The sequence below is a fragment of the Tympanuchus pallidicinctus genome, unplaced genomic scaffold, assembly GCF_026119805.1.
Source record: "Tympanuchus pallidicinctus isolate F22 unplaced genomic scaffold, pur_lepc_1.0 scaffold18, whole genome shotgun sequence".
Taxonomy (NCBI): Eukaryota; Metazoa; Chordata; class Aves; order Galliformes; family Phasianidae; genus Tympanuchus; species Tympanuchus pallidicinctus.
Window position 1 is genome coordinate 1,276,537 of NW_026294699.1, and position 27,947 is coordinate 1,304,483.

A 27,947-nucleotide genomic window follows, 5' to 3' on the forward strand; every position below is an offset into this window, starting at 1 on the left:
TACTTATTAGACTCGTGTTATTAAAAATAATAATAATAAAATAATAATAAAAAACAAACGTACATATGTATGTTACACTGTGGTCCGTAACATCTGCTGGCTTTTCTTTGTACATGTTTGACACGGCTTTCATGGGTGCCCCAGGTGGTACATATATTGCACATCTCAGCAGACCAGAAAGCCCAGCAAAGCCCCCCAAACCCACATAGGGCTCCCCAAAATGACCCTGCCAGTCTCTTGGGTTTGCTCCACCTGGTGATACGCTTCACTTCTAAAGCAAATGGGAAGAGGTGACAAAAAGGCATGCAGACATGTGGGAATTACATACACCTCTCAGAGCACCCCCAGCAGTGCTGCTGGGCCCCCAGATGTGGGTCCCTGCCTGCAGCTGGTGCCCAGCTCAGGTTCATGTGATGGCAGCTGTGTGGTGGCGCTGGGTTGCACAGTGCAGGGCCCAGCAGGGTGCATGTGAGGCACTGCTGGGATCACTCGTCCTGGGGGCTGAACAGAGAGCAGGATAAATCCCAAACAGCAGCTGCCGACGCCAAAGTCCTCCCAGAGCTTTAGAGGTGACTTCAGATGAAGAGGAGACAGGTGCCAAAGGAAAACCTGGAGCTTCCCGTCCCGCAGTATGTGTGGAGTGGATTCTGGGGAGCACGGGATCTTCACGTGTGTGCTTGGAGGTTGCATGCTCCTTCTGCAGTCCTGTCCAGGGCAGCATTCATGTTCTGCTGCTCTTCCACAGCTGTGGCTGAGGAGGAGAGGGCCAGGCAGATCCCAGTGCAATGCTGAGCCCATCCCAAGAGGAGTCCCTCCATGCACAGCTGAGGATGCCTCTGCCCAGTTCCAGCATGACAACAGCGGTGTGGCCAGCCAGGGTTGCTGGGTGCAAGCAGCAGCAGGAGTAAGAGGGCTGGGTGTCTGTGTAGTTCAAGGGACATCTTGTGGCAGAGGCTGGTGGCCTGTGACAACCAGAACAGCAGCACTGGGGTCGGGAGAGTCCCTTCAACTCGTCTGGAGCAGGGAAGGAAGCTCTGAGTTGGAAGCATAGCACAGGAACAACTCATCCAAAACCACACAGGCCCAACTCACACTTTGCCCCTCTTCTACTCCAGTTCTTCCAGTGCTCTGCAAGAGCAAAGTGGCATCCGCAGGGCCAGAAGGACAGCACTGCTGGCCCCACGTGCCTCTGAAAAGCAATCATCGCTATCTTCAACAGCTTCTCCAAGTGTGTAGATACTCACTCCCCTTACTCCCCTGACCTGATGCCCCAGGGCTGTGCCATCTCCTCTGCTGCAGACACCCCTGGGATGTGTTGGCTGCTCACCATGTGATGGGCACAGAAGGCCAAAGCATCTTCCTGACACACCAGGAAACAGCAGCACAGGCTGCAGCTCCTTGCTGAGCCTCGCAGCTTTCCTAAACAGGCAAGGTTTATACGGAAAGGAACATCTACTGTCAGATCAGCTATTATTTCCACTCATGTTTATTATGCTGAGACCACTATAACCTCAACATGGAAAGAAACTGATGTCTGTTTGAACTGGAGATTAATACAGTATGAGGAAGACATAAAAGACTGGAGGTTGGTCAGCAAAAGCTCTTCTCTCTTCCTGCCACCTCTGCCTCCACACCTCTGGCATGGCCAAAGTCACAGCAGCACGCAGAGCTGGCACAAGAGAAGAATATGGGTATCTGCAGGTCTTTCCTGTTGGGTCACCTGGGCCGTGCACCTGGACAGGCAGCTCCCTGCTCCCTGCTGAGCGCAGCTCTGTGGGGTGGTGACCAACAACCCTGGCTGTCCCCAAGATTTCCATGGGCCCTGCCCCTGGGCAGCAGCACCAGTCTGTGTAAAGCTGAGGTCCTGCAGGATCGGGTCTGGAGAAAGGTCACTTGGTTCTCCCAGCGAGCTTCTGGGGCTGGTCCTGCAGTGCTGGATGGTCTCCACCCAGCCAGTCCGTGTGTGCACCGGGATGGAGGAAAGTGACCTCCTGTCTCTGCTGCACATGAAAAGGGGGCATGAGAGCTGAGAGCAGCGCATGTGCAGCACGTGAGGGGGAAGCAGACCCTCAGCACACAGCAGAGAGAGCTGCGAGCTCAGACAGCAGCACTGGGCAGAAGGTTTTGCACAAGGGGAAAGAGAGACTAGGACAGAAGGATGAGGAACAGCATGCCCGGAGCAAGAAACCAGCCCCTCAAGCTCCTTTAGGCAACAGGCACCCCCAGGACCCCCTCTGCTTTGCTCCTCATTAAAGGTTTGTCATTACCGCCTTATTTTTAATACACACTGAGAGAAGGAGACCCACACACATACACATCCACGCGTGCACACACACACACACAAAGGGGAACCATTGCCAAAATATACACTATAGACAGAAGAGTCCGTTCACACGATATATATGTACAGAGTCTCTGGGCACAGGCTGGGTGCGCGGCCGGGCCGGGACCTGTGCGGGGCACGAGGCCCTCAGGGCTTCACACACTTCCCTTTCTTCTCCCGCCGCTGCAGTTTCCGAAGGCGGCGAGTCCAGGCATCCCTCCATTGGATGACCAGGCTGTTCTTGTCGGCCATCAGTCCTGGCCGGTCGGTGGAGTTCTCGCTGATCCCCATCACCAGGTACTTCTTGCTGATCTGGATTTTGGGGCATTTGCAGGACAGGTCCTTGAGGTGGATCCACAAGAAGTTGTCTCCACGCTTGACCCGCTCGTCGCGGCACTTGTAGACGGAGAGGATGTTGATGGTGAACTTGGCCCAGTTGGCCACCGTCTCCATTTCCAAAATGTTCACTTGGACCACTGAGGGAAAAGAGGGAGAGGAGGGTGATGGGGATGCTCTGCCAGCTCCTGATGGAACCGCCGTCCCTGGGGATGCAGGGCAGCCTTACCATAATCTTTCTTGCAGTATTTCTTCATGTTAATCTTGTAGTTGCCTTTGGCTGGCTTGCAGTAGGAGTCACAGTCTGCAGAGGAGGAACAGAGGGTTTAGCATGTGGCACAGCACTGTGCATGGGGCCCTGCCCCACTATGGGGGAAGGTGTCATGGTGGGGGCATGTCAGAGTGGGCTTCCCTGTCCCTGCGTCCTCCAGAAGGCTCCAAGCCAGGCCTGGGATGCTGCTAACAGTGGGGTCCCTGAGCCCTGCTATGCCCCCCTATTATCTCAGCAGCTCTTGCAGACTGAAACTGGTCCCACTGCAGCCCCTGAAGTCTCCTTGGGCCTCTCAGGCTGGCCACATCCCCTCCTGTGATGACAGTGACAATGCCATGAAGGATTATTCAGGACACGGCTGGTGGAAGGAGCCTGGGGAACCTCCTCTGGGAGGCAGGAGTGGGTGGAAGAACCCCAAAAGAGCATCTGACTCTAGAGCAAGGGACAGAGTCTGGATTGTGACTCCTTCTGTGGGGCCCTAAAGGGTCTTAGGAACATGGGAAGCTGGCAGGTGAGGTCACTCCCTGCTGCTCAAGCATCTCCTGCTGGCACTGACCAGGCATGGCCAGGGAGGTCACCACGCTGAGCTTCCTGCACACACCCACGCCGGCAGCATCCCGCTTAGTAGCATCCTTCCCTATAGCATCCATCCTTCCCTGCAGCATCCATCCTTCCCTATAGCATCCATCCTTCCCTGCAGCATCCCTCCCTCCTCGCAATATCCCTCCCTGCCATTCCTCCCCATGCTGGGGCAGAAGCTCATGTCCTCAAGGAAGCTTTTCTCTGTGCATTTCTAAAGGCTTCAGATTTGCATCTCAAGCAGAGGGAGGGCAGGCCAGGAATGCCTCTCCTTCTCCCCAAAGGCTTTGATCCCAACAATTGCCTGAAGCAGCCCAGTTCTTCTCCTTTCTTTGCCCCTGCCACCTTCTTTTGAACATCTCAATTTGTCTCTTTCCAAATGGCATGTTCTTCTAAGCCCATCTTTCTTCCTTTCTCTCCCTCTCCCAGGTTCTCTGTCCAGTTGGCAGAGCCCTCACCAGTCCCAGGACAGAGGGCAGCCACTGAGCTGCCTTTGTCTGCAGGTTGCCACAGCGATCGCTGGCGATGGAGGGGGATGGTGGGGAAATAACAGCACTCTGTGCCAAGAGAGAGGAAGGAGAAAGAGGAAAGAAAGAAGCCCAGAAGCACAAACTCATCCTGAGCTCTGCTGCTCCCCTTTCTGCCCAGCTGCCTTTCAGTGAGGACTTTGTGCCGCCTGTTCCAAATTTGTCATCGACAGAAGTGGCTCAGCATGAACCTAATTCCTGGCAGAGTGGGGTGAGCTCTGCTTTTCGGTGCAGCCCCACTGCGCTGCCCCTGGGCTGGGCTGCCATAACCACCCCATTCCTATCCTCGCCGCCATGAGGTTCCTCAGTCCCCAGCGCCACCAAACCACACAGGGACACCACGCAGGGACAGGAGGGACCTTGGAGAGGCAGAAGGGACTGAGGAGCACTGCCAGAGACCAACCCCCCCCGTGGGGCTGAGCCTTTCTGGACCAAAGTGGTTTTTAAGTACCACAAGCTGTAGAGTCATCTGCGGGGGCAGAAAACACGTTTTGTGGATTGGAGTGATTTTTCTCAGAGAAACCAGAACGCTTTCAGGGGAAAAGAGGGGAGGCATCATAAAAGGAAGGAGGAGCAGCGGGAGTGATTAATTGCACTCTTCTTGCAGCTTGACAGGGTGCCCGGCATCCATGTCCCCTCCTGGGAGCTGTGCACAGGGATGGAGCCGTTGGTGGCAGTGGGGACAGAGCCCAGGGGCACGGCACGCTGCGGCTGGCAGTGCGCAGCATCTTCAGAGAGGGCCACGCTTTAGGCTCCTATGAAGCGAAAACCCCGCTGGGGCCGCTTTCAGCTCCTTGCAAATCTGGCCAGATCCAAGCTGCAGTTTCACAAGGACACACAGGACCATATGGGCTCGCGGTCCCCTCCGCTGCTGGAGACGGGGGTTGGGAGCAAAGCCACGGCAGTAGCAGCCAGCGCCGCACAATGCAGGGCCAGGCGGAGAAAGCTGCACGGGGAGCCTCCCGCGTTCAGCCCTGCCACAGCCGGGCCGGGGGGCGGCGATGCGCTGTGGGGCGCTGAGCTGTGGGGCAGCCCTGGTCAACCTGCCAGCCCAGGCCCTCTGCCGGCTCTGTGCTTGGGAACAAAGAAAAGGAAGAAAAGAAGAAAGAAAAACAATAACCGCCCTGGGCTCCCGCTCACGATTAACATCATAAAACTGCGATTCTGAAAAGCCAGAGATGGTATTTGGAATTAACAGTTTGGGATTCGTTTGGGGACTTTTAACCTCACAAAAATAAAAACAATTCCCGCTCCATTTATGTAAGAAACTCAGGGAAAAAAAAAAATAAATGAAGAAGATTCGTGTCTGGCCATGGGCCTCAGTGTGCTGCAGAACTGAGCGTGGGGTGCCAGGCAGAGTCCCAGCCCCACATCCCCACTGGGGCTACGGGATGCCCAGTGCTGGGGGATGGGAGGAGCACAGGGGGGTGGTGAGTTTGCACATCTGGTTGACTTCTATGTGCCTCGAAAAAAAAAAAGAAGGAATATTTTGTTTTAAGAGAGATGTAACTTAATTAGGTGTTACGGCTGCAAATCTTTTACTGCTGACTTTGAATTCCTTTAAAGCCCTCTTTTGCACTCTGCTAGTTTTGTTAATTCCACTAACAGGGAACAAGTTTTGTTTTTTTTTTTTTTTAAACTATGATTATTTTTTTGCAAAGTGGAAAATATTTGGGACTAATAATAATAAAAATTACAAGAAATGGAGGCAGGACGCTTTGCTGTAAAGCTGGTCGGCGTTTGGGCAGGGATCAAAGCCGGACCCCAGCGGCTGCGAGGGGCTGGGGAGCAAAACGTGGGAATGGGATGGCGATGTCAGCGCACAGCCCGGATGCAGACGGGGCTGTGATGTGGTGGTGGGGAAGCACCTGAGCAGCCGCAGCCCTGAACAATGTCCCCCTGTTCCTCCAGGCACACCTGCTGTGGGGCGGAGGGGAGGGGGGCTCTGGGGCTCCAGGGAGGCAGAAGAGGCGCAGGCAGAGGGAGGGGGGTAGGGGCAAGTGCACAGCCCTGGGCGGCCCCTGGCCGTGCCCAGTAATCCTAAGAGGGTCCTGCGGGAGCCCGGTCCCTGGCGCAGGCTGTGGGCAGAGGTGGGCTGTGTTGCACTGAATGTACTGCAACTAGAAGGCAGAAACCTTCCAACAAGAAAGGCACAGGTACAGAGACAGGCTGCTGAACACAGACCTGCTCCGTCAAAGCAAAGTGAATGCCGGGCTCTGCACTGAGTGCCATTTATTTTCATGCACCTGAAAATATCAGACAGGATACTAAGAATGCTCCTATTTATAAAGCACTGGAGGGAGTCACTCTGATTAACTCTGCCCCACGCATCCCTCTCTGTTTATAACAAAATCACTCAAATCCACTCCATTTTCCTCTCACCAAAACCCCTTCTCTGGCATTCTCAGCTCCTGCTTGGATGCCTCATGGCCAGAAAGCAAAGCAAGCTGGAGAGCAGCCTTCACCTCCACTCCCATCACCCTACATGCCCAAACCAGAGCAAGGAAAGACAAGCACTTGCTCCCAGCCCCTGGCCTGCTGCAGAACCCAAAGGCCCTTAATGCACTCCTTGTTCCCCATGAGAATCACTGCCAGCCCTGGTGCTCCCTGTGTCAGCAGCTCTGCAGGTTTGTTGGTCCCTTTGCAGAAACACAAAAGATTTCCACTCTTGTTAATTCTTTCACTAAAGGCAGCCTTGTGGCTGGCGATGTGGGTTTGGAGAGGTTTGGCACTCCTGATAGGTGTGCTGTGGGGCAGAGAGTGGAGGCAGTGTCTCTCAGCAGGGCTGGGGATGGATGCGCAGAGCACTTACCTGCAGGTGCCTCCGTGCTGGTGATGAGAGAGGTCGGATTGATGGCAGGGATCTCTGGAAGAGAAAGGGGGAAATGTCTTAAGGAAAGAGGTCGCCAGCTCTGGGCAGCCCCCATTCCCAGCCCACCATGCACAGCCCTTCCTTTCCAGACAGAGGGGTCTCCCAACCCTGGCTGCTTTACCAAGAACTTCGGGGTCTGACTGAAGCTGGGGGTGGCACACAGACAAGAGCCCTCTGCAGATTGGGTGCAGAGAGGATTTAGTGCGTCACCCCTAGGAAGCTCGCTAAGAAAGACTGGGTGAGCCTGCCCTGAATAACACAGGCCCTTAAATACTCCTGGAGACACTTCATCTGGTGCAGGACTCACTGATGCAGGGGGCCACGGGCGAGCGGCTCTGCTGGAAGCCCTTGGCGCAGCGGTTGCAGGTGAGGCCGGTCACGCCGTCCTTACACGGGCACTGCCCTGTTGTTTGGTTGCAGGTCTTGCCGGCAGCTCCGACTGGGTGGCAGTCACAGGCTGGACAGGAAAGGGAGAAAAGTCCTTGGTTATGTGGGAGGAAATGCATGGCACAAACCCACAGCTTGTCTGTGGCACTTACAGCCAGCCACCCGCTGCCAGTTCCAGGGGACAGTGGGGAGAGCCCATGGGGAAGGTCTCCTGAGCCTCCTCTCCATAGAAGTGAGCCAACGTGGAGTTGGCACACCAACTGAGCCTTGTTTTGATCTGGGATGGCCTGAAGTGTGTCTTCTAGTAGTGATAGGTCAAGGGGGAATGGTCTTCAACTAAAAGAGGAGAGTTAGGTCAGACGCTGGAGAGCAAAGTGAGGCTGTAGCACTGCTGCCCAGAGCTGTGGGTGCCCATCCCTAGAGGTGCAGAAGAGCTGGTGAGGGCAGCCAGCCCATGGCAGGGATAGGGCTGGGGGCTGTGTGGGCCCTTCTAACCCAACCATCTGGGATTCTATGATTCTCAATGATGCCCTGGCTCATAAACCCTAACATCCACCCAATCTCCTGCAAGCCCTTACTGGAGAATGCTGTTCTAATGGCCTTCCATCACAGTCTCCCCAGGAGACAAGCCAAACCTGACCTGAGTGAAAATTTGATTTCCAACCCTGGGATGGATCTGAAGCAGATCATCCTCACACTGGATATACCCATACTGGATGATGGAGCTAATGATCTGGATGATGGAAGCAGGGATGTGGGAGGAAGAAGACAATGCTTTGTCAGGAGAGGACCCTCCTTCTGCTGGCCCAAGTCTGGGCCTGGCTACAAGCTGGAGGAGGTTATCTTGGCCTCCATCGGTGTAAGAGTTGAACGTGATTCCAAAGCAAAACAAAAACATCTCCCCCCACCCATCCCCACAGCCCCCCGATGTTATCACTTCCCTAATTTTCACCAGATGGGACTGCTTGCAGCACCACGGCACGGCTCCCCAGGCTTCTCCTGCACGGCGAGAAACAAGAGCAAGCAGCCTCTAATGGGGACCAGATGCTGCACTCCTTATCAGATCCTGGCTGGGGCTGGAAACGGACGTGTTTCTGACAAGGATATTTTGGGGGCTCAGCTGTGATAACAAATGGCAGAGAGCGAGGGAGCCTTGGCATGACGCGGGGAGCAAGGGGCCTTTCTCCAGCCATAGCTTTGGTTGGGGCCATGAGCACCACCTGCAGCCATTTCTTTGGAGCTGGGGGTAAAGGCCACAGTGTCCCTTCTGTGCGGGGCCGGTGGGCACAGGTACCCTTGAGGAGCTGGCAGGTATGGCTGCTCCTCGAGAGCGGCCAAGGCTTTGTCTCTGCCACCAGGAAGGTTTGAATTGCTGCGTGAGGCTGCACACAGAGCCCCAGCAGGGCTGTGGTGCCAGGTGGGCTCGGCCGCGGGCAATGCACGCAGGCTGTGAGCACAGCGAGGGACAGTCTGTGCCCTGGGAAATTTATGGCAGGAGGCACACGTCCAGCCAAGATTTATGCAAGTGCTCAGCTTCACACATTGTGCATGATCTCCCTGCTCTCAGCGGTGTATTCCCGGTGTAAAGTTTAAGTAGGTCCATAAATCTCAGCTTGGTCTGCATCCAGTTCTTCCAGCCGGATCCTCCTTGCACTGTGAAGAAAGCTTCCAAAGACTCGACACCTTACCTGGAGCAGCAGGTGAGCTGGCTTTGCTCATGCCATGTCCTGCAGAGACAGCTCTGTCCCAGCAGGTTGCTGTGTCTCGCTGTGCCCCTCTCTCCCAGGGCTGACCCCTGTGTGTCCCCACCTCTGTGCCCATTGCCTGCAATGCCTGAGCTCCCGCTGGGTGCTGGGAAGGAGTCCCCACATCGGGGCATAACCCATGGAGCTGTGCTTGCCAGGAAGAATGTCTTGCACCTATTATCGAGAGTAGATGTGCTTTTTGAGGCTTAGCTGCTGCTGCTTCCTCAGTTTCCATTGGAGATAGCTCACGTTTTACGGTTTTGTTTGAATTACAGGGACTAATGCGCAGCCATTCTTTATTTGACTTTCCAATTACCACCGTTGGATTAATCCTGCACACTGTCCTGTGTGTTGCACTCTCCTCCGTGCCTCAGTGCCCTGTGGTGATGCTGGTTGCTGGCTGCTGGTGGCCATTGCTGGGCTCACCTCTGCTCCATCAGGTGCTATGGGAGATGCAGGCTGGTGCAATCCACGGGGAGCATCTTTGTACCCATCTCTGAATCCCAGCAGAGATGAGCCACGCTTGGATTGTTATTTGATAGAACAGTTTGGGTTTCTTTAAATAACTCACACTGTGATAATGCTGGCCTCTGGGCTAGCATTTCAAGTCTTGAATATGAGCTGAGCTTTCTTTCAATATTTTCCTTTGTTAGGCTCCTCTGCTGCCCTGGACCAGCTCTGGAGGAAGATCTTTGCTCACTGCCTGCAGCTCTCCTTGCTCTGCAGTATGCTCTCCAGACCTGCTCTCATGGGCCTCGCCTTTTATTCTCCTTTTTCCCAGCAGAAATGTAGCTATTCAGAGCAGCAGGTGCGTGGCACAGCTTTGGAAAAAACAAGCCCAAACCATCTGATTGCATCTCCATCACCTGGGGCAGGCACACTCTGGAGGGCACGGATGCACACCGATCTGCTCCTGCATATACACGAGGAAAGGGGAAATGCTCTCTGCTCTGCGAGGGAGGGACGGTCAAAGGAACAGAAGCGTGAAGGATTTTATTATTGACTCGGATGCCTGGGACAGAGCCAGGAGCTGGCTCCGCAGATCCAGGCACTGCTCTGCTGCAAGATCCTCTTCAACATATGCCCCGTAGCAGGGGACAGGCTTTGTGCACATGTTCATCTGGCTGGGCTGAGCCTTTGCAGCATTTCAAAACCGCTCGCAAGCACTGCCAGCCTTAGGAAGAGGCACTGTGGCCCTGCGTGGCACAGGGACCTGCAGGAGAGCTCTTCTTGCAGGGGGAGCCTGCTGCAGCACCCTGCTCCTATGCTGCACTGGGGTCAGTGGCTTCACTCACAGGGCTGAGTGCTGAAGTCCCAGAGCAGTGTTGATATCTGAGCCTCTGCCAGAGTTGGAAACACACTGAACCTCTCCTGCAGCTTTGTGCCTGCGTCCAGAAACTCGATGGGCCCTCAGCACCCTCATGCATACCTGCATGTGTCCCCATGGCCGGAGGATGCCCCCACAGCCCCAGGCACCATGGGATGAGTGGGACATTGCCCCAGAGCTCCTGGCACAGGGCAGCACAGTGGGAAGTGCTCACACTAACCCGCACTCAGCTCATGCTCACACCTCGAGGCTGGGCTGTGCTGAGCCTTCCCATCTGCAGCATCTAGCAAAATCCTGTTTCTTGGGTTCTTTATTTTTCATTCTGCTAGCGCTCTTCCCTGGATGGACCAGCACTGGGTGATGGCAGGGTGAGAGGGAATGCAAGGTGGGGGGACTGTGCATGTGTGCCAGATGTGGGGGTAGCAGCCGGACTGGGGTCTTCACTGCAGCTCCATTTTAGGCAGCCCCCTGCCTGCCCTCCAGAGGAAATGACTCAGGGCTTTCCCTGAAACCGCAGGCTGATGAGGCTGCCGCCTGCCCGGCTGCTCCTGCACATGGAGGGCTCTTGCCTGGGGCTGGGGGCACCTCTGGGGATGAGAGGGGGATCAAGCACAGCCCGGGTGCGGGGAAATCCTCATGGAAAAGGTAGAAAAGGCCGCAGTGCTGCACTGCTCTAGCCTGGCTGTGTTGCAGCAGGAGCTGGGGCTGCTGCTGTCCTGCTCTGTCCCATCTCATCTCATCTCACAGCTGCTCAGTCATGCCCTCAGTCCGTGCCACGACCCCACTTCTGGCTGTCTCCAGTCTCAGGAGGCTGGAGAGGCTGTGGGGAGATGCTGCAAGCTGCAGGGAAGGGAGCAGCCTCCCTTTCCTCTGCTTCAGCCTCCTTATGTGCAAAGACATGGAATCTCTTGAACAGTGGGCAAATTAGGGGCCATCCCCAGCAGGGATCCTGGGAGCCTGCCTGGCGCTCCTCAGGATCAAAGCACTACCCGTAATGCGGTGTACAGACCCTCAGGATGTGCTCCTCATCCTGCATCCTCCTCTTCCTCTCCCACTGTCACCCCAAGAACACATGAACACCGCCAATGGGAAACACTCATGTCCTGGGGCTCAGCTGTGGGGCTGCTGTGCCCAAAGCCCGTTTCCCTTTGCTTTGTTCTGCCAAAGCCCCAGATAAAATGAGGGTAGAGAGAAGCCAAGGTGATTCATACAGGGTGGACAACAAAAGGTTTTTAGTTGTGACAACACTGGATGCAGTCTGGACCCAAATGAGCCCATCCTACCCATGCAGCTTACACACCATGGAGCCTTGCAAGCCAAATACTTCAGTTCTACGGCCACAAAGTTGCTGCACAACACCGACATCAGCAGCTGCTGTAGATCCCACATAAACACACAGAAACCTGGCCAAGTGCTCGTCTGCTTTGAGGGCACCAATGGGCTGGGGGGTGGGCAGCATTCCACCGCCACCCCAACACACCTCCAGCACACATGGAAGCAGCTTTCCCTGCTGTCTGTGCAGTACCACTGCCAGAGGGGAAGCCGCACTCCCTTCCGGGAGATACTTGCAATCTCAGCTGGAAAAATGGGATCAGGGGTGAGTTCCTGGCCTTGGAGAAACCATGGCAAAGCTCCCGTCCCCACCAGTGGGGTCAGCACAGCAGCGGCAGTCCAGGGGGATGGTCAAGGTGGCTTTTTGTTATCTGACCACTGGTGGGACCATTGTTTGGAGGCACTGCAAAGGATGGGGGCTGCATGGAGAGGGCTGGTCGGGAGAGATAAGGCAGGGCAGCCCCGGGAGAGGAAAGCCTCAGCTTGGCACAGGCCAGGACCAGTGGGGCCAGGCTGTGCTCCCTGCTTGGAGCCAGAACGGTTCCCAGACGCCTCAGGGCAATGCACCCTGCCCATGGGCAGCACTGCTCAGCACCCCACAGGCGGAGCTGCCCATCAGCAGCACCCATGGCAGCACAGCAGGGAGAAGGGAATCCCTGCCAGCATTGCCCCAGCCCTTCCAGTGTGAGGAAGCACCACAATCCTTTTGTGATGCAGTGTGAAGACTTCCAAGTGTATCTACTGCCAAGACTATATTGGTGTCAGAGCCTAATCCCCAGCAAGCTGCCACAGGCATTCTGCAGCACCTGCACAGCTCCACACCTCCCCAAATCCCAACACTAACGGCTGTGCTTGCAGTTGTGCCAGGGCCAAGGGCCGTTCCTCGTAGGGCAGAGGGGTCTCCCCCAGCCACCTGCTCCCACAGGTCTCCCTCCCCATCCCTTGGGTCTGGGCGCCCACAGACACGCTGGGCCCAAGGCCATTGCCCACTGTTCCCTCGGGGCAGCAGATCGCTCCCGGCTCACCTTTGCAGGCCTTGCGGTCCGTGATGGACTTGCTGAGGTCCCGGTAGAAGCCCTCCTTGCAGTAGTGGCAGTGCCTCCCAGCCGTGTTGTGTCTGCAGTTGAGGCAAACGCCGCCGCTCTTCCTGCCCGACAGCTTGTACAGCTCCATGTTGAAGCGGCAGCGCCGAGCGTGCAGGTTGCAGTTGCAGGCTGGAAGGGAATAGAGTGTCAGCAGAGGCAGCTCAACATCACCGTGAGCACCAATTGCTGGGGTCAGACACAGCACTCCCTGTGCTCCACGGTCCCCAGCACGGTGGTCATGCCCTCTCCATCCACACAAACGTGCAGGCACGGCTTTTACTGCATGGAGTCCTAAAAGCTGAGGCTGGTGGTCCGCTGGGATTCTGCCACACCAGCGCTGCCTGAGCAGGGAAACAGGAGGGGTAAACCCACGCCAGGTGCACAGCATGGACCCCACAGAAGGGCTCCGGATGCAGGGTCAGGAAGGAGGAGAACATGGCTGGAAGTGGTGGCGCAGCCAGCCCCGGTGTGTCATCCAGATGTGTAGCATCTGCCTCTTAAAGGGGCCAGGGCTGGAAGTTGGGCACTTGTGGGCATGGAGCATGGGGCTGCTCAGCCAAAGGCAGAGCACTGGGTTGCAGTTGGGCAGGGAGTCCATTAGTGCTGGCCAGGCTGTGCCAGCTAGGCACCTGCAACCTGCTGCCCCACAGCCTCAGCACCAGCAGCACAGCCCCCAAACTGCTGTTAGTTGAAGCTCTGCTCTGCACACACACACACAGAAGCCCACAGTGACACACGCATGCACAGACATGCAGAAGTATGTGTGCACTCTCACACGCGCTTACATGTGTGCCTGTGCAGTCACAAGCATGTGCACAAGCATGCATGTTCATATCTGCACACCGGTGCGCGTGCTCACACATATGCACACGTACACACAGAGCTGCATGCACGTGTCCCCACACATGTGCACACTGATGCAAACACACACACTATTCCTTTCCTTAGCCACAGGAACTGAGAAGACCCCCCCGCCCGATTCCACGTGTGTGAGATAAAAAGGAAAAGCAGTGCCAGTTCCTGTTTAACACTCTCGCAAAAAGATAATGGGAACAAGATTTCCTTTGGCAAAACACAGCGCCCGCCCCCAGCCCCCTCCCTGCGCTGGTAAATTGAGGCTGGGTGAGAGTTTTTCCAGGCGTACTGTGAAATTCATTAACATGTCAGCCCAGATTTAACTGCTGGGCCTGCTTGTCGTTTGTGTGAAGTTTCCCCCGCTCACCCCCCCGGGTCGCCCAGGAGCACATTGGGAGCCTCAGCCTGCGCAGATCAAACGGTCCTGGCATCATGCGGGGAGAGCAGCAGCACACCCTGAACCCAGCCTGCACAACCCCTGAGCCCAGCCTGCTTCCAACTCCCATGCACCCCACCTTGGCTCCCTCACATTATGAGACTGGTGTAAGAATCCCAGGGCAGGCACAACACCGACACTCCATTGGGCAGTGGGTGCATCCTGGGGTCTGTTCCTTCTGAGCTCACTTTTTACTGGTGGTGGCGGGATGAATTCTCATGCTTGGCTGGACAGTGGGACACAGTGCCTGAAGGAAGAGCAGCACATTTTGATGGGTGGTGGTGATGCAGCTGCTTGGCAGCGATGGTGTTGGAAGAGTGGGGACGGTGCTGGCATGGTGGGAATGGTGCTGGGACGTTGGGGGTGGTGCTGGTGTGATGGGGATGTTGGTCCAATTGTTACCCGCTCAGGAGTTAGGAGATTCAGAAAGCAAGCATCCGATTCTGCACAGAATTAAACAAAGACCTTCCTGTGGGTTCCAACTCAGTGTGCTTGTTGACTTGGTGCACCAGGCATGGACCAGATCCCAACTGGGATAACAGTGATGCAGTGGGCACAGTGGGGATGTGGTGCAGCAGGGATGCAGCTGCTCTGCCAGGCTCTGCGCAGGGCCAGCACCAGAGCACAGGATGCTGCTCTGTCCCCAGGCTGAGAACAAGCTGGCTTGTGTTGCTGAGCAGAGGCACCTGCAGGGAAATAATTCTGGGGGCGAAGGGACCCTTTTTTTTGCCTTGCTCACCCAGCAGGAGAAATCCTGGGCCCCTGCAAGCTCCTGCATCCTCTGGGAAGCAGAAGGGACACGGGGCAGTGGAGGAGGAAGGTCAGGTAAATGATTCACCACGGCCATCACAGGTCTCTCTCTGCCCCAGTTTAATTGGTGATGGAATAACTGGCCCTGCCTTTCTGTGGCATTGAAGCAGGGCCAGGGGCTGGCTCACTGCCCTGCTGCTGTGTGGCACGTCCCCACCAGCCCCAGGGCCACCCCTGCACGGCCACAGCACTGTCCCAGCACAGAGCGATGCTGGCCATCGCGGGGACCTCGGTGTGAGCATGTGGCCAGGCTTGGCCATGCTGGGATGGGGACAGGGTCACAGTGTGGCACATGAGCTCCTGGGCATGCAGTGCTAATCGGAGCGGACGGTCCCCCTCACACTGTGCTAAATGCTTGTGCTGTTCTCAGAGCCGACTTGGTTGCAAGCTCTGTCTGTCTCCTGTTAATCACTAATTAAAGGCTTGAATGCTCCCTGCTGTTTGGGGTATTAATAAGAATTTAATTGCACAGTTTGGGGCTAATTACGTGGTGGTTTGCTTCTGCCCTTGTACAGTATGCCCAATTAAACAATCATATGATCAATTAAACAATCACAAGATCTAATAATTTGCAATAATAGACTAATTAAACGTCAACACCTTGAAATGGGGCCGCCTTCTGTCCCCCTTTTGAAGGCTTTGAACCCCCCGCCTGGACTCTGGCTACCCCCATACCTCCTCCCCTCCAGCTCCCCACGGGTCAGCAGCGAGGTGACGGTGGGAGGGGTGCAGGGCTGGGGACCCCCTATGGGGACACGGGACGGGCAGCATCGTGCGTGGGGAGCACACGTGCAGTAGATGCCGGTGCCAGCAGGACGTGAGGGGGTTCGCCGCCCCCACGAGCTCCCTGGGAGTGATTAGTTAACGGAGCTGGCTCAGCGAAACCCTAGACCGGCTGCCGCTGCCAACCCGCAGCGGATCCGAGCTACGCCCCTGCTTTGGCTGGAGGGGAGCCCAGCCGGGAGGCGAGGCGGGACGGCTGCACCTCAGCCCCGGAGAGGAGCGGGGCAGGAGAGCCCCTGTGCCCAGCGCCGACATGTGGGCCGTTCCCCGCCTCTGCGGGACGGCGGTGGGGACAGGGACCCAGGCACAGCCGGGATGGCGCTGCCGCACAGCAGCCCAGCTCGCCTCCTGGCTGCCAGGGTGGCGTGAGGCTGAGCCACCGCAGCCCACCCCGGGAGCAGGGCTCGGGACTCGCAGCTGAGCTCTAATGCCCTCTGTTGCAGGCGGACCCCCGGCCCCGGCTCTCCCATTGCCCCACAGCCGCTGGGGAGGGAGGATGCTGGCGGGGGGAGGGCGTCTGCTGCCCTGCTCACCGCCTCCCAGAGCCACCTCCTGCCTGGCACCAGCGTAAAGGAGGCCAGGTCAGCTCAACGGGCTTAAAAAGGGGATTTCTGAAGGAATTCTGCATCGGGAGCACTGAGATAAGAACAAGAAAAAGCACACAAGAAGGGGACAGAGGGGACGAACGAAAGAGAGGGGAGCCTGCAAAACCCATCAGCGCTCCTCCGCGCACCGGCATCCCGGACTGATGCCCTCAGTTCCTGGCTGCTCCTCTGCCCGGTGCGGGGGAAGAGCAGTTCCACCGGGAGCACGCAGAGCCCGGATCAAAGCGAGCCCCGAGCGCTATCCGTGGGCTCCGCAGGTTCTGCTCTGGGAGCAGGGTCTCCCCTTTGTGCCGCGGGCAGAAAGGCACTCCAGCCGCGGCGGCGACAATGGGAACAAGAGCTCCAGCATTACCAGCGAGTGGATCAATTACTTCCAGTGGCTGCTTTGCACTAATCCGCTCCCCCCTGCCTTGGGGACAGCCTCCCGACTGGGGCACCGGGCTCTGGGTGGCAGCTCCGCGGGAACAGCAGCAGGGACGGAGGGCAGGGCAGGGCAGGACTCCAGAACAGCACTAACGCGTCCCTCAGGGGGCTGGGGAGACTCGTGACCCTGCCCACACCTCTGAGCTGCGGGGATTTCCCCTCCTTGAGCCCATCCCGGAGGTTGGGAGGGCCCGGCTGTGCCCGGGGGACACCGGCACTGCTCTGCAGGCAGCCCAGTGGGCACGGGGCCACGCACCCTGCAGCATGGAGCTGGCCTTGCCCTCGTGCCAAGCTGGCAGTGTGGCAAAGCCACTGTTGTCCCCAAAACCTGACCTGTGAACAACACTCAGCTATGCAGAGTGGCAGCGTCTGCTCTCTAAAGACACCACAGCAACTCCTCGATGCACACATCACACATCACACATCAGCCTTTCTGCTGAAAGACACGCATCTCTGCTGTTCTCACCTCTGCTCTCCTTAGCACCACAGAGAAGCAGAAATTCTTGTGACAAGAGAGGAGCAGAACCCATGGGAAGCTGTAGAAACAGCACCCATCTGCCCAGACCTCCATCCTCCTCCACACGCCATGGGCCAGCTCAGCTGCTGCACAAACTCCCAGGAAAATGGGGACGGATGCACCAGCTTTGTTTTTTGACCCAGATGCACACTTGGCCGTGCCTGTACTTCACTTCCTGAGGGGCAGGACTTCCCCTCATCCCCTATCCAGAGCTGCTCACACAGCTGGGTGAGGCCACAGCCATACGGGCAGCACCAGGGAGCACAGGGCAGAAACTGCACCAGCCCCTCGACTCCATCCCCAGCTGCACACATGGGGATGCAGAACACTCAGGGGCACTCGGACCGCCTTCCTCCTCCTCCTCCTCCACCACGGGGCAGCACAGGGCTGGGGCGTGGGACGGAGTCGGAAACCCCACAGCCTGGGCTGAGCAAAGGGAACTTCCCGGGCGGCCTCTCCTTTTAATTGGTGCTAATTGCTGCGTCTGTTCGTGCTGGCTGGGGAGATGTCATTGTTGAAAGGCACAGAGGGGAAGGCTCGGGGAGCTAATCCAGCTTTCAGCCGCTAAGCCCTTCGGAGGCGTGTGATGGAGGAGCTCTTTCAGGTCCCTTCAGAGAAGGCACAAAGCCCGAGAGGGAAAAGGGAGAAAGAAGGGGATCGAATCAACAGGAAAAACCACTTTCACACGCAGCTTGGCTAAGGGCCTTTGTGTGCAGGGTTTGTCAGGGTGTCTTGAAGGGACCGCTCCGTGCCCCCGCCTCCTCCCCACTCTTCTTTTCTCTCCCTCGTTTATCTTTTCAGCCTCATCTGCCAAAAGGGACCCGGCTGGGGGGAGGCCCTTCGGTCTCCTCTTGGGTCACCCGTCCCGTAGGGCAGAGCAAAGGGCACAGCGCAGCACGGGGCGGAGGGGCTGCTGGGTCGGGGTTCTCCCTTTGGTCCACCTCCAAATTTTGCTCCAAAATGTGGTGTTTTGGGGGGAAACATCATGGCTAACCCACTCCCATGGGGTGCGAGGTGCTTTGCAGAATGGCTCAGGCTGTCCCTTTGGACCAGAGAACTTTTTTAGCTTTTTTAGCCTTTTTTTTCTTTTTTTTTCCCCCAGAAGAAATCCTGCCTAACAAACATACATTGAAGCCGGCAGCTGGGATCTCAACAAGTCATCGATCACGAACACTAACAGGTCCCCTGACCTCTGGCACATCCAGCGAGCCATTCGGGGCCTGATTGATGGTGTGGTTCCCCTTGTCCCCATCCTGCTGCCCCCTGGGACAGGGTGGGGGTCCAGGAAGGGCAGGAGCCGGTTCCTCCCTCTCCCAGGGCTTTGTGGGGCTCTGGCATCCCCCATGCTGCATGGACAAAAGGCAAAAGCCGCACAGAAACCCCAAAGAAACAGACATGAGAGCGGGGCAGGCGAGCAACGCGATATTGATATTTGTGAAAACTTTCCTTCAGGTTACAACACCTTTAATCTGCATAAAGCTGTATAAGGAGAGATGAGCCAAACACACAATACACAGCGCCATGCCAGACTGACTGAATGATGACATGCTGAAATGGCAAAGCTCGGACATTCCCTTAAACCCTGCTAGGTTTTCACTGCCCGTACCAAACCCGGTGCCCATCTCTGCGTTATCCCAAGGACAAGCACTCCCCTCATGTGCTGATGTCCCAGAACACACCCTTGTGCCTTCAGGGGGGCTGAGTGCTCACGGCCAAGCTAACACATCCTCTGGGTCGCAGGCAGCAGAGGCTCACGCCTTTCCCCATTGCACCCAGGGCTCGGCCCCGTGTCCCCTCCCCCTACCCACGCCCCCCGGGCAGCACAGTGGGCACTTACCCAGGCACTCGTTGGCCTCGCGGGCGCTGGCCCGCTGCCACGGCCGGTCGTAGTGGAAGGGCTTGCAGCGGTCGCACTCGGGCCCCTCGGTGTTGTGCTTGCAGTCGCACACCAGCTTCTGCTCCTTGTCCTTGACGCAGCGCGAGGCGTGCCCGTTGCACTTGCAGCGCCCGCCGACCTGCAGCTCGCCCACCGAGTAGTAATAGGGGGTGGCCCCGGCCCCCCCGTCCTCCTCGCCAGCCTCGCGGCCCCCCAACTCGCGGAAGAGGTGGGGACGGCTGAACACCACCCGGATGTCGGTGGCCGTCACCCAGTCCTGCAGCACAGGGCTGCTGTCAAAGTCCTGGGCCGAGGGCCGCCCGTCGAGCGTGCTGAAGGCGATGAGGCCGCCGGTGAGCGGGTAGAGGTCGGTGAGGCCGTCGGTGCACAGGGCCTCCTGCTCGTTCTGCTTGGTGACGGTGGCCTTGCTGGGCTTGCCGTAGATCTTGCGGCACTGCGAGGAGTAGTACTGGTAGGGCACCCACGTCTTGCCATAGTCCATGGACTTGAAGATGGCGGTGGACTCCGGCCGGGGCGAGCAGAACTGGAGGCTGACGTAGACCACCTCAAACTTCTTGCCGAGGGAGAGGGTGAGGGTGACGTTATGGGGGAGGTGGTGCAGGGTCTCGGAGCGCCAGCACGTCATGTTGGCGGCCGTGTTGAGGTCGGTCAGGTAGGCGGGTGGGTGGGCTCGGCGGGGGTCCGAGGCATCGCAGTGCCGAGTCGGGGGCTTCCCACAGGTGCTGGAAGCCTGCACCTCCTTCCCGAAGGCAGCGTTGACAAACTCGGGGATGCAGCGACGGGGAGCCCCACTCTCATCATAGCAGGGATCTGGGGGTGTCTGCTGAGCCACGAAGGGGTTTGCAGTCTGTGCCAGGCGCAGCACGCTGGTGGTGAGCAGCAGGCGCAGGAGCTGTGGGGCCTCCATCCTCCCTGGGATGAGAGCACAGAGTGAGGGATGGCACCCATAGCATAGCACAGCCCCTGCAGGGGGCACAAGGTGCAGGGATGAGCTCAAAACCAGGGCATTGGGCTGCAAATGTCCTCCCACACCATGCCCTGCTACAGCATCATCTCAGGATGCCCTACTAACAGCACTGGAAGGAGGAAGTCAGAAGCAGCCCCTTCCTGCACAAATGCCCCGCAGGTTTCAGGCAGGATGGGGACATTCACACCCATGGATATCATAGGGCTTTCATGCATTGAGGTGATGCCCCCGAGCTGAAACTCCCTACAGCGAGAGCATGGGGATGGGACTCAGCCCCCCAGCGCTGTCACAGCTTGCTGGGGTCAGCACCCCATTTCCCTCTGCCTCCCTGTGAGGTGGACCATCACACATTTCCCTTGTTGCTGACCCTGAGGTGGTTACAAGCCAGTGGCCAACCTCCCTGAAAACCCCACTGCCACACAGCCACAGCATTCCCACTGCCAGGAGCTCCTTCTGGCCTTGCTCCCCCAGTGGAGTAGGAAGCCCACCACCCCTGTGCCCCCAGCACAGCGCTGCAGGATGGCTGGGGCTGTGCTGCACTCCCAGGAATAAAGTGTTGATCTTCAGCCCCTGTGCTGCTCCCAGCAGCACGCTCCTGCTGCTGGGGACAGCCCTGTTTCTATTGCTCTGTGTTATTTTCCTTTTGCTTGTGGAAAGGAGCTCACCCTGGCCAGGCTGCCAAACCACTAATGGGGGAAGCTCCTCCCTGCCCGGCCAGGCCCAGCTCTGCAGCCCCTGAGCCAGCAGCAGGCAGCGGGGAGGGCAACAGCAGCTGCTGCCCAGGGAGTTCCCCACTGCGGATGGGCCCTTCCCTCTGCTCCACCACCACGAATGGAAGAGGAGTGTCTGCAGCCAACTTGGTGGCTTGCATTGCCCAGCAGCACATCCTCTGCTACTTGCAGAGCCTCTTGGGGACAGCCCTGTGCGTGGACAAGTGGCTAGGCACTCAGTAAGCAGCACCAGGAATCTCTTGTGCCACGAGCACAGCGAGTGGGTGGCACTGCTAGAGCAGGAGTGGGCATGGGGACAACCTTAGAGAAGAGAGCATTGCCCAGGGCCATGCCCAGCAGCAGGGCCTGTGGGCAGCAGGCGTGGAGCTGTCACTGCAGAGCAGGAAACACTGTGCCACTCTGCTAGCACTGCTGCATAAAAGCTGGCATAGGCTGGAGCTACAGGAGATGTGCCTCACCCCAAAATCTATTCTTCCTGGGCAGACTGTGATGGAAACACATTGGGATGCAACTATTCTGACCCTAAGCCATCCATCTGCTTCTGTGCACGTGGCATCCCTGCTGCTTGCAGGACACCTGCAGTGAGCAGGGGAACATCACCCAGGGAGCAGGAACATGAGGACTTGTACTCAACGGAGCCCTGCCTATGCCCCACCACCTTCAGCCAGCTCTGCACCATGTGCTGCACCACACAAAGCAGGAGAGCACCTGTGTGTTCCTGGGCTACAACAAATTTTTCTCCATCAGGATCTTTTCTGGTCTTTCCAAACCATTTTTTTCCTGATCTTCCCCTGCAAACTTAGCAGCTTTGTGCTGGCAGCAAGCTGCTGGGGGCTCCCCAAGAGCTGCACTGCAGCTAAGCCACGTTCCAGGCCCCCTGGTGCAGTTCAGTCTTTTTGCTTGCTCCCTGCACATTCACCCCATGCCTGCCAAGGAGATGAGGCTCATGCTGTGCACAGGGGGAGCTGCCCAGGTTGCTCTGACCATCACCTGCCCTACGTGCTGAGCTCTGCTCCCCATATCTGCCTGGTGCATGCTAGTGAGATGCCCTGCACAGAGCCTAGAACATCCCCATCCTTCCCACGAGCTTCCAGCTCTCCTATCGCTCACATCTCCCGTGAGCAGGGAACTCCCATTCCTGCCCCAGGGAAGGAACGGATGGGGCGCAGCCACCAGCCTGACCCCCAGCCCTACGTGTCACAAGGGGACATCTCCGAAAGGACGGATAACCAGTGGGATGACGCCTCGGCAGAGGCCTTCCTGCCCTACTCTGTGCTCTGGTGCCCGAATTTTTGGGGCTGTGCTGAGGAGCAGCCGTGGAGGAGCTGGGCCCCGGCGCTTCCGAGCGGCATGTCGGCACTGCAGAGGCACCGTGTGAATGGAAATCATTATCATCTGCCAGACCACACACATGCACACACGCTCCGTGTGCAGCTCACCCCATTATCCCACTGAAAGGGAGCCGGGGCCGGTGGTCTCCACGGGTCTCACCTCTGCATCGGAGAGGAGGGCAGCTGCAATCTGCTCCCTTTTATGCATATTCAGCGTGACCCCCGGGCTGTCGGCAAGCTGCCAGGGAGGCCCGGCAGTGGGTATTTCTCTCCTAGCTCCACCTGCCCCCCTTCTACTTCCCTCTTTGGTGCCCTTGCTTCAAACCTAAGGGAGACTCTGCCAGCTGAGTGCTGGAGAAGGCATCCAAGGAGCAATGCTGACCCTGCATCAAGATGGATTTGGCCCTCCATGGCCCCCAGGCGAGGTTCCCTCATGCCTTCCAGCCGGGTGAGGACACGATGCCAGCCACAGCAGGAGCGTGGCACAGGCTTTGCCCTCCCCGAGGCCGCAGCCTCTATCCCAGCTGCTGCCGTGGCCACGCTCCTCCCCAGTGGCGGTTGCATTTTTGAGGTGGGTGATTTCCTCACTCCTCTGGTTGGGGAATGCTAACAGCTATGCGGTTTGGAAGAAAGTCCCCATGCCTTCACACTCGGAAGTGCTTTGCACTTTAAAAATTAGCTGCTATGCATGGCATCTCCACAACCCTGAGCCCCAGAGCAGCACTGCCAGGGGCACCCATGGTTCTGCACCGCCTGCAGACGTGCCGGGGTCTCACTGGGACGATGCAGACACCCCATCCTCCCCCCGTAGGCACCGTGCTGCAGGTGTGCTGGGTTTGGATGCCGAACACAGCTCCTAGTGCTGGCTGGGTGCTCATCGGCCTCAGTGCAAAGTCTGGATGCACGAAGGCAGGTGCAGCAGGTGAGCGGCACGGGAAGAACACACTTCCCAGCGCTGACCCCCGTGCCTGCAGCAGGTCCAGGGTCACTGGGGAGCAGAGCGAGGCCGCGGCAGCTTTGCAGAGGTAATTATAGGATTAAGTGGAACAACATGGGGAGGGGAGGGAAGGCGGTTATTAGCCAGATTTGATCCCAGGACCTTTGCGGCGCTGGAGCAGCCTTCTCCAATTAAAGCAGCGGGGAAGCCGCGAGCAGCCTGAGCGATGGCCACACCACGCGCCGCAGCCCAGCCACCGCAGCAGCGCTCCAGGGTGCAATGGAGGCCCGAGTCGTGCACTGGCAGATGCCGTTTAGCACATGGCCAACAACGGCCAAGCTGGGTAATGAGCCCACAAAGGGCAGGGAAGCACAGGGGCTCACCCAGCCCTATCCCCTCAGCCCTGTGCTTGGGCAGAGGGTGTCTGGTCCCCGCTGAGTGTGGGCAGAGATGCAGGGTGCTGGACCCACAGGGCTCCATGCAGCATGGCACAGTGAGGGGTGGAAGCATCCAACAGGGCACGGGGGACCTGAGCAGACGAGGGGCTCCGCCCCACAGCCACATGTGCTGCAGGAGAGACCCACGGGGCATCTGCCCAATTCCACGAGCTGGGAGGCCGTGAAGCCTCTCTTTATGTGCCTGCCAGTGCCAGCTGGGGGCTTCGGGCCTCCAGCAAGAGGCATGCACCAGGACCAAAATCGGGCTCTGGACACGGATTAATCATTCCATGTATCGTTAGGACAAAAACACAACGGAGAAATATTTAAAAGGAAAGGAAAAACCCCATGCACTGGGAGCAGACTTGGTTTTCGGGCAGGAAGGGGCGAGGCAGAGATGAGCATGCCACAGCGGGGCTGCGGGCACCAGGGACAGGCTGAGGCTGTGGGCACTGGAGCAGCCACCCACCAGGACGAGGCTGTGGCTCCCGCGCAGCACAGTCCTGGCCGAGCTCCCTCTTCCCCCCTCCTTTCTGATTTCAGAGGGCCGTCAGTGCGTACAGACCCACAACCACTCCCCTATTGCAGAGCTGCTCACTCCTTGCAGCCCCTCAGGCTTCCAGCCCGTGCCCCACGCTGTGCACATGGCTCATGTGGGCGACGCAAGGCAGTGCGCTCCTGCAGCAGGCGCTGGGCGACAGCTATTGCAATGCTCTCTGGCAGGCTGGAGGCAGCATTACACAAGCCATACGGTACCCCAGCAGTGCCAAGAGACGCATACATATTACCCCGCACGCAGGAAAGGATGGTCCAGATTCTGACCTCAGCCCCTCTGGCATCAGACAGAAGCAGCTCCATTCAGACCAGGCCAAGCAAGACGTAAGCGACTCCATTCAAATTTACACTGGCATACCTGTGGTCAGCATCTGGCCTGGCTTGAATTAGCTTCAGTCTGACGTTACAAAAGGGAGGAACGGTGCCCAGATTTCCTAGGTTATCGAAAACAACAAAAAAAAAAAGGAGTCCACCCAAACCACCCCAAGGCCGCGCAGACATGTGCACGGAGGTGTCAAAGACGTTCGGATGCATCACCCACTTTGGGAGCTTTCGGTGAGCTGCCCCCAGGGAGGACGTGCTGGGGCTGTGCGGTGCCCCGTTTAGCTCTGAGCAGAGCCTGTCCCCTCGCTGGAGTGAGGCTCATGGCACAGTGGGGCTGAGCCCACTTCCCCGTGACACTGAACTCACCGCAGAGCGGGGCGAGCACTTCCCACCAGCTGCAGATCTCCTCACCCGATAACAGCAGCCCACCGAGCCCCGGCCTTGTGGGAGCAGAGAGCACAGCCGCCTCCATGCTGCCGTGTTGGTTCATCTCTGCGACCACTCGACTCGCTCTGTCACACACTGGGGACCCTCCCATCACTCCCCATGGCGCTCGGCCCCATCGCAGAGCCCTCACGGCTCCTGCCCTTTCCACTCCATCTGGGAATAAAGCGATCTGGTTTCCATAACGGCCCTTGTTGCCTTTTCACAACATGCCGGGCACAGATGTTGAAAATAGTCTGGATGAATATTTAAAATGGTATTCAGAGATGAGAACATTTGGCCAGCTTTGAAAGATCTCTCACATCGGGTACGGGATGGCTCACGACAACGGGGCCGGAAGCGCTCTGCACTCTGACATCTCGTCCTCTCTCTCCCTGGCTATGGGTACCACGTTTCATGCCCCTGGTGTCACACTGCCTGTTACTGACCGCCAGCCAAGTCTGCAGCATTTGGAAGAGGCTGTCACGTACGTTTTTAACATCACGGGGCAAAGTGGAATATGGAAAATCTGTCGCATTTCCATACTGAGCCTAAGTGTCCTGCGCAGGCTCAGGCAGGGACTGGTGGGGGCACAGAATAATTGCTTCCTTATGGAGCAGGGCCCAGGTGGGAGGTGGGGGAACAGGAGGCAGAGGTGCTGCTTCCCTGGAGAGGGCAGATGGAGGCAGCCCCATTGGGAACACATGTCCAGGGCCTGCACTGCCACTCGCCTACCCCAGGGCCCTTGCCCAGCTCTGCACTTCCCCCAGTTGCTGCTCAAGGAAGCCCCTCAGCACGCCATGCCGAAAGCCCTTGGCTGCCAGCACCCCTCCACCTGGGCTCCTCGGCAGCTTGCATTCTGCAAGGCTCCTTGGTGGAAGCTGTATCCCCACAGACAAGATCCTTCTCTCCAGGCTCACTCTCGTTCCTGCCGAAGCCAGCATGGCACTTGCCATCGATACGGACCTGATGCCTTCCTGCTGCACACCACACCTCACCGGGAGGTGAGGATCCCACGGAACAGCACATCCAGTGCTGGAACAGCAGGACCTTCACCGGGCAGTCAGAAAAGCACAGCAGCTCCCTCTGTTTTATAACGGGAATACTGCAGAAAGGGAAGGTGCCACCATCCATCACAACGCCTCGAAGCGGGTGTCTGCAGCATGGCTCAGGCCCCGTCTCTGGGAGCTGCGGTCCCTCCTCGCCTTGGGAGTGGGCAGCAGTGGATTAAATGAGGGAAGGAGGACCTGTGTCACTCCCGGCTATTGAGGGCTGCACACCGCAGGATTCCCTCAGCACCACTGTGGGTCCCTCACAGGCAGCACTGCCAGAGGTGGGGATGCTCAGCCTAGCTCCCATCTCACCTCCTGCCCGCATGCATCTGAGCTCACACCAGAGCTGAATGCACACACAGGTGCTGCCCGGCAGGACCCGCACTGCTCTATCCTCAGCCTCCCTCACCTCCCTGCTCACAGCATGGTGAGAGCCAGGCCGCGTGAGAGGCTGCTGAGCACAACATCCTCAGCGCAGCAGCCAGTCCTTATCCCAGCAAAGGTATTTCCATCCACCCACCCACTCTCCAACGGCACGGGAAAGCTGTGGGAGGGACGGCGTTTCGAAAAAATGAGGGTTCAGCAGCAGCTCTGGGACAGAAAGGCGAAAGGAAAACCACCGAACACAGCCGGGCTTCCCTTCTCCCCGCCTCACCCCCCGCTCACACACGGCGCTGTGCAGGGGCAGCTCTTCCCCCAACTGCAGTGTAGGGCCAAGGCATGGTGGGGGTGGGAGGGAGGGGATCCGGGGGTTCTCCAGCAGCCCGAACGCGCCGCAGCTGAGAGCAGCTCGCGGGAGCCTTTCCCGAGGGGAACCCCCCCTTCACCGTGCAGGATGACGGTCCCCGACCCTGGCAGAGCCGCACCGCCGAGGTGCCAGCGCTCGCTGCCCGCAGCAACCGGGCACTGCTTCCGCATTGGGGGTCGGGTCTGCGGTCCCTCCCGGCAGCGCGGGGGCAGCGAGGCCGCGGAGCTTCGCGCAGCTCCGGGCACTCCCTTCCCCCCTCCGCAGGGCCGAGCCGGGCCGGGACAAAGCGCGGAGCGACGGAGCTCCGTGCCGGGGGTTCGGCCGTGCCCGTGGGGGCACAGAGGGGGAAAGTCCCGTTTTTCGGCGAGACCGGAGAGAAAGGATGAAACGGGAGGGGAGGGAGGGGGAAGGGCGGGTGGGGGAGAAAGGGGAGGAATAAAAGGCAGCGAGGGAGGGAGCGGTGGGAAGGGACGCGGGGTGCAGCTTCCCGCGCCGGGAAGTTGGAGGAGCAGCTTACCGCGGCCAGGCAGGTAGCGGGCTCGGTCCGCCGGAGGGTCCGGGGCCGCGGCGGCGAGAGGAGCCGGGGCCGCCACAGCAGCGCGGGCGGCAGTGCGGGGCCGCTCCCCTTCCCTTGGCTGATGGCAACAGGAAAAAAGAAAAAAAAAAAAAAAAAAAAAAGGAGAAAAAAAAAAAAAAGGAGAAAAAGAGAAAGAAAGAAAGAAAAAAAGAGCAATAATAATAATTTTCCAGGAAATAATAATAATAAAAAAAACTAGAGCGAAAGCGAAATAAGGCGAAATAGAGCGAAGCGGGAGCGCTGCTCCGGCGCTGCGGGCGGGTCCACAGCGCTGTGCCCGCAGCCGGCAGAGCTCCCGCCAGATCCACCGCACTGCCCGTGGCTGCTCGTGGGGCGGCGGGGAAGGAGCGAAGGAGAAAAGGAGAGGAAAAGGAAAAAATAATAAATTAGGGGGAAAAAAAAGATCCACACACACACAAAAAAAATTACAAAAGCCAAGAAGCGGAGAACCCGAGTCCCGGTCGCTGCCTGGAAGCGGAGTAAAAAGGCTCCAATAAATCCCGGGTTGAAAAGAAGGGAAAAGTCACCTCCCCGAGGAAATCAGAAGCAGATTTCGAGCCATTTAATCACATGCAGGGAGGTGTGTGTGCGTGTGTGCGCCGCCCGCCGCGCCGCTGCCAGCCCTGCCTCCGCCCTCCCGCCGCCGCGGCCGCCCCGCCGGGAGCGCAGCGGGCCGGGAAGGGGCCGGCCGGGGGCTGGGAGCGGAACGCAGCGGGCCGGGAGGAGAAGGGAAGGAGGGGAAGAGAAGCAAAGGG

At 58.1% G+C, this 27,947-nt stretch overlaps 1 protein-coding gene across 1 annotated transcript; it reads right to left on the minus strand.

Moving 5' to 3' along the window:
* NTN3 (netrin 3) lies at positions 1-27,808 on the minus strand. The gene is made up of 7 exons (XM_052679933.1): positions 27,133-27,808; positions 19,051-20,022; positions 12,725-12,913; positions 7,216-7,365; positions 6,849-6,902; positions 2,889-2,963; positions 1-2,799 (listed from the first exon to the last, which is right to left on the minus strand). The coding sequence occupies exons 2-7, from the start codon at positions 20,015-20,017 to the stop codon at positions 2,471-2,473; spliced, it is 1,764 nt and encodes a 587-aa protein (XP_052535893.1). The 5' UTR covers positions 20,018-20,022; positions 27,133-27,808; the 3' UTR covers positions 1-2,470.
* Between the last annotated feature and the right edge of the window lie 139 nt (positions 27,809-27,947).